We start from the raw sequence: 6,885 nt of genomic DNA, 5'->3' as shown, positions 1-6,885 counted from the left end.
CTCCTGCGGGACAGCGCTGGGCACCCCTGTACCAGTCACCACCTTTACCACTGCTTTGATGGTGGACATAACTTTAAAGGTCCAAAAAGCATATAATTGCAGCATAAAAGTAATACATACAACTCCAGTGGTGAAATCATCAGAAGAGAGTGATTTTGGGATTTGGATGTGAAAAAGATAAATATTTAAGTCCATTTTTACTATAAATTCTCCTCTCTGTCCAGTAGGTGGTGATATGCACGAAGAATGACAATCACCCAAAAACACAAGAAGAAGAATGAGGAAATGAGAGTGGAGATTTATAGTAAAAAAAATACTTAAATATTGAATTGTTTCTCACCCACACCTATCATCTCACTTCTGAAGATATGTATTAACCACTGGAGTCGTGGATGTCTTTTATGCTGCCTTTATATGCTTTTTGAGCTTCAAAGTTCTGGCCACCTTTCAATTGCATTGTATGGACCTAGAGAGCCGAGATATTCCTCTAAAAATCTTTGTTTGTGTTCAGCAGAAGGAAGTCATACACATCTGGGATGCCATGAGGTTGAGTAAATGATGAGAGAATAGTTTTCATTTTGGAGTGAACTATCCCTTTAATTCTATGAGCAGACCATTTTTTACTTTATAGCTTTTGATCAGTAGGTGAAATTGTAAACAAATTTAGGTGGGATTCTTAGACTGGTGTGGTTGTGATTTGCACAAATTTTCATATCAATATACAAAACAGTAGCCTTATTTCCTGATTTGCATATTTGTCAGTAATTTGCAGAAAAGGCACAAATCAGGGAAAGAATCTGAAGTAACAATTTGGGGAACCGTTTCAAAAGACACATCACTGGAATGAATCAAAATTCATTCACCACTAATGTTTTGTTAGAAAGCAAATGTCTCATATGACATTATGACCAGGGACACATTTTGATCTATACAATGTGAAAAATGTAAGAGAAATGTAAGGCAACACTTTTTGCTATAGGCGCAGGTTAGACTAGCTTAATTTCTCACTGTCAGTTTTGAAATCCACTCACATACATACAGGGGAAAAAATGCTGGCAGAGAGAACCTATTCAAATGTGAAAGTGTCTCACCCAATAGCATAAAGAGATCTGATTGGTGCTCCCCAGCCTCTCTCTGCAGCTTGCTCTCTAATGAGGAACTCAGCAAAATGATATGTCAGTTCACTGGGTTTTCCCATCAGGCCCTCATACTCGAGATCTTTGCCAGTGATCTTCTTATAGATGCTCTCCAAACACACCATGAAAGTGCCATGACCGAATCTGTTGAGGTGGAAAAGGTCAGATCCCTCAAACACAAAAATTTCACATCAATTGAATTTGAAGTATATATTTTTTTTGCACTGATTAATTAGCTGGTCTCAAATCTTTTGATGAGGTTTTTCCTCAATGCATTACATGGGGAACTCACTAATAATAAATGATAGCATCCCACTGATAGTGGCATTTGCACATGCATTATTGCTTTATCATCTAATTCCCTAAAGGAACTGTGCGAATAAAATAATGGTACAAACGAGGCAAGAAATGTAGTGCTGAACACAATTTGCACAGCACAATTCCCCATCTTATGTTTAAAAATGCTGGGTTGTGGAGGATGTAAAGACTACCATGATCTGGCTACATTACTGGGACTGCACAGCATCACTACATTACACTGAACTTTAAAAAAAAAAAAAAAAATGTTATATATGTATATATGTTTTACCTAGAAAAATTATATTGTTAGTTTTTGCATATAATTTTTCTAAGTAAAATCTACTCCATGACATAATTTTGATTAAAGTGTGTAAGTAAATTTAACTTAAAAAATTTCATTAAATACTATAATACTATATATATATAATTTTACAAATCTGATGTATATGTTACTTAAAATAAACTTTTTATAATTTTGTACTAGGGTTGCAGCGGTATACCGGTTTCACGGTATACCACGGTTTGAAAATTGACGGTTATAATACCATGTACATTTGCTTATCTACGGTATTGAGAAAAAAATGCAACCAGACGGAGAATCTCACATGCGTATCATACCGTGGAAATCTCATACCGTTGCAACCCTAATTTGTACATATTTTGAACTTTCCTTATAAACACATTTAAACGTACCACATGACAAACGGAAGCTTTCCACATGGAAGCTTATTGCATGCTATGTAGTCTGCTACTAGACATCATCACCTTGCATTACTGGCAATAAAAACAAGATACAGAGCTGCACATGCAGAACTCAACACTTGGCGCACAAAACAACGACAGTAACAATCAACTTTTGTTATTGAATTTTGTTACATCATTAAAAAATAATAAGTTAACAAACTAACAGCTAAATCACAATAAAAACTGTTTATTCAAGCCCAGTGCATGCTGGGAACACCAGCTTCAAAAGTTAAGTAAAATGTTCTTCTATTTTCCAATGAAATCTACTGAAATTAGCTAACACATATGCCAAGGTTTTTTACTTTAGGACTGATACATGATGACGCATTGTAATGGTAAACAATCATAAATATTTACTTTAAGCTAGATGTACATGCTTAATTTTTACAAGCTTGAATGGAGTACAAATGTAGAATTAACTTAAAATTTTCAAGTTCACACTTAAACTTACTTATTCAATGAAGAAAGTACTTATATTTACTTCAACACAAAATAAACTGTGATCCAGACACTGTTGCCATGATCAATATAATTTTTTTTTGTGAGTAAGACACAGTTTATAATAAGCCTAATTTACATAGAAAGCAGGCCTGTTTGTGCTAAAAAGAATGACAATCACATATTAATGTCACTAATTTTAATACAGCAGAGCCCTATTTCAGCTCACTTAGCAGCTAGTTAAATTTGAATGTGGTTGATTAGTTAAGACGACACAGTTTTAAGTGTTGAACTACTGTGAGCAAAAGTGACGTTACTGTTTATTGAACTCAACCCTATGTGTAGATATTTCAATGTGTCACAACATCTTCTCGGTAAGCAAGACCTTAGCTTATTGCAAACTTTGTGATCTGTCAAATTAATAAAGGCGTAACATACCTGCATCCTTTGTACAGAACAAAATGAATCACCTTGGTGAATGTGCCTCTGCCATCCACATCAGATCCATGTTACATGCTAAAAGTGGGCACTCTCGTACGCATTGCTCAGATTCCCATTGGTCAAAAGGATATCAATGATCAGTTGTAAATTTGTTTCCCATTGAATAGGCTCCCCAAACAGAACTACAGCTAGAATGACAGAAGACATGTAATTGTGAGATATTATCTGTTCTTGAAAACAAAAACACTCTAGAAAACTGTGTGTCAGTATTTGTATTGTGGTGTTATTTTGCACACGGGTGAGTTGAATTTGAACAATATGGATATTAGAGACAGCAGCTGTCTGGATATTTGGCTTATAATGTGAACAAATTCCCTTGTCTTCTACAAATTTTTAGGGGCAGGGAAAACTACATTGACATGTAAACATTGTTAACAAATGTTAATAGGGTAACGAATTAGTAAAATATAGTTCAAATGACTGCCATTGTGTAATATTGCAAGTCTTCTGAAACCATAAGACAGCTTTGTGTGAGGAACAGACTAAACTTAAAATAATTATTTACTGATTATTTTGCCCTCTGCCATAGCTCTCAAAGCTCATTTGCGTTCTGTCACACAAGAACCAGTTTGAATATGTGTATGTGCAAAGGGATTTGAGAGCTAACTGCAGATTACCATCTACTTTCATTATATGGAAATGAGGACATAATAAAATACTCATTTTGTGTTTCATGGGAAGAAAGAAAATATTTCAACTAAACTGAATTTTACTTAAAATTGACCATGTTTGTTGAAGAGTTACATTTGTGTTTGTTGAAGTGTTGCATGTGTATTAAGTTACAGATAAAGGTTGTAAAATATTACAATCATGCAGCGAATCCCACAAATATCCAGATATTTGCAGAAATATCTTACCTTCAACTCTGGGGAGGTTCACCAAAGGGGAAGACTGAAACAACAGGGAAAGGATCTGGTTTCTTTCATATCTGCCGTTATTATATTTCATCTGACTAAGCACGTAAGCCATTCTAGCAACTGACTCACTCACAACCTATTTCAGGATTTAGAGCAATATACTGCATGAGACTAACTTAAAACTTTTTCACATATGTATTCACACATCAGCAACAGGAAAGGGAATTTGTGAAATCTGCCTTTCCTCCAGTTAGAAAGAGCAGGGCTTTATGTAAACTTTTGTTTCTATAAATAGATATGGGTTTGTGCAAAAGTTCTTATTTTGCCAAGATTTAAAGTGCAGTTTCTATTGTTCCCCTGATTAATGATGAAGTACAAATTTGTCCTGGCTAGTGTTTTAGCTAGTAGCTTAAAGAAATATTCTGGGCTGAATACAAGTTAAATGTTGATTACCACAAAAAATATTTTCAACTCACTCCTCCTTTTCTTTACAAAAAAGAAAAAAATCATAGTTAAAGTGAGGCACTTACAATAAAAGTGAATGGGGCCAATCTTTGGCAGTTTAAAGGCAGAAATGTGAAGTTTATAATTTTATTAAAGTATTTTTTTTTTAGCTGTAAAGTTTAATTTTTATAGTCATTTTAGGGTTTTGGGTTTGTTGATAATACATCATCACGGTAACGAAGTTGTAAAATGGGCAATAACTTAAACCAGAAAAGGTTAGTAAGCAATTTTATCACATTAAAATCATGTAAACATGCATATTGTTTATATCTTGTGGCTATAATTTTGAAATAGTGAGATTGTTATTGTTTACGGCTTGGCCCCATACACTTTTATTGTAAGTGCCTCTCTGAAACCCAGGTTTTTTTTTTTTTTTAAAGATAAGGAGATGCGATTCAAAATACATTTTTGTGGTTATAAATAGTATACCACAGATGCTGTTGCTGAGCTCAACTTGTATTAAGACCTGGAACATTCCTTTAAGGACAATCAGTAGATTTATTGATAGGTTACAAAAGAGGTAATTGCAAATCAGTTTGTATAAAGAGTACATAATGAATATAAAGCATTAATTCACCTCATGGCTAATTATACTCAGAGTACACTAATAAGGAGTGTAAAAATGCATGGATTAGACAATACTCAATGTATTACACATTTATTTAATATCCAAAATATAATTTTTTCTTTACAACATTAGTTGTAAAGAAAAAAAAGTGGGAAATGTTTTGAAAGGTTTTTGTCATTATTATGGGATTTTGTCAACCACTATGGGATTTGTGTGTCTAGCATTTTTTTCTTCTTTTTTTAGAATTATGGATTATACCAAAATAATCCAATCAAACCAAAATTTCAAAGTTGATGATGCATTGCATCATTTAGTTAAGTAAATATCAATTAAACATTTATAACCCTAATACTAATCATTTTAATCAGACATGTTCAGTAGCAGGGGGCATTTTAAACAATGCAAACATCAAGATGAACATGTGATCACAGGACACTCACCGGTAGTTTGGGCCGTCTGTTGTGATCCACCATGTCCAGCAGGGGGAAAGACTCTCGCAGCATGTCAACACTGACCACATTTGTGAAGCCCACACTGATACAGCATGTCAAGAATGAATGTATCTCATGGATTTATCATTGTTTTGATTATTAAAGTCTATTTTGATTCAGAGACAAAAACAATAGATCTGAGGCATTATAATAATCATATTCCCCATATTATGCTTCTAAATACTATGGCTTTATAATACAATCATGTCTAAATGACATCAAGAAGCATTAAAAAGCAAACATATTCTGCTTTAGGAATGACATTATCACTTCCTCTGAAAACTAATTTAAAATCATTTGTCTACCTAACAATATATTGTATTTGGATTTATATTGAATCTATCTTTTATATTATCCATTGGCATTCTAAACAAAGTTTAGTTACATTTTTAGTTACATTTGTCTACCTCACAATATCATAACATTTCATTATGAGGACTGGGTGATATGGGCTGGGCAATATAGCTAAAAATATCATCATGACATTTTTTTCATATTGTTCGATATCAATATAACATTTGTTTACAAGTAAACCCCAGAGGGTAAGCTACCTTTAAAGAAAACTTGAATGCACCATAAACTGGATTGCAAGCAACCAATAAACATCACAAGAAGAAGAAACACTTTCTTGTCTGTGAATGAACTATGGATCATGAAAAACATTTGACAAAATATTATGTAAATAAACAACAATGGTTTTGATGTCAGAGTTGCTGTTGTGTTAAGAAGATAGCAGTATTGCATGGTCAGTGCTGTCTTCTTCGTTACACAATGATATTATTTTAACCGGATAGCTAGCTAGTGCCTCCCAAGCCTCATTACCGGTTTCCCTGACATCATGTCTACGTAAACGCTAGCCTGAAAATACTTTCTAACAGGCTGATTTCAAGACTGCGATTCAGTTAGCTAGTTGTATGCATAACTTTGCGGGCCTATTGCACTTTTAACGAGACATACTGAATCTGATCGTCCAAACATAGGCTTAATATAGAAAATTAATCAAATGTTTATCATCGATATTGAACATTTATTTTTTCGATAAATATTCATTTTGTTTTATCCCCCAGCCTTAGTCCGTATTTCAATTAAACTATATAGCACAAGCAAGGATGCAGTGATAAAAACAGTAGATGGAGTGATACAAAGATTAAGTCGAACGCTGTAATGCTAAATTTCATCATGTTGGAACTCTGCTTGGCCAATCAGATTAGAGGACAGGACCTAACTTTTCTATACAAATACAAAATGAAAATGTGATTCCTCCTCAAAATGGCAAATCATTTAAAATTGATCAGTAGAGGGTTGGGGTTAAACCCTCCCAATGGAGGAATCCAAAAAACATGTAT

At 33.8% G+C, this 6,885-nt stretch overlaps 1 protein-coding gene across 1 annotated transcript; it reads right to left on the bottom strand.

The window, feature by feature from the left end:
* Positions 1 to 1,087: 1,087 nt before the first annotated feature.
* Positions 1,088 to 6,379, bottom strand: LOC127626002 (haloacid dehalogenase-like hydrolase domain-containing 5). Its single transcript, XM_052101498.1, is given in 6 exon segments — positions 1,088 to 1,280; positions 3,089 to 3,146; positions 3,149 to 3,247; positions 3,977 to 4,010; positions 5,489 to 5,582; positions 6,375 to 6,379. Coding segments are annotated over 6 exon segments (483 nt in total).
* Positions 6,380 to 6,885: the final 506 nt, after the last annotated feature.

Source organism: Xyrauchen texanus, chromosome 32, assembly GCF_025860055.1.
Source record: "Xyrauchen texanus isolate HMW12.3.18 chromosome 32, RBS_HiC_50CHRs, whole genome shotgun sequence".
NCBI lineage: Eukaryota > Metazoa > Chordata > Actinopteri > Cypriniformes > Catostomidae > Xyrauchen > Xyrauchen texanus.
Note: the sequence above shows the minus strand (reverse complement) of the source record. Positions and strands in the feature narration are given on the sequence as shown.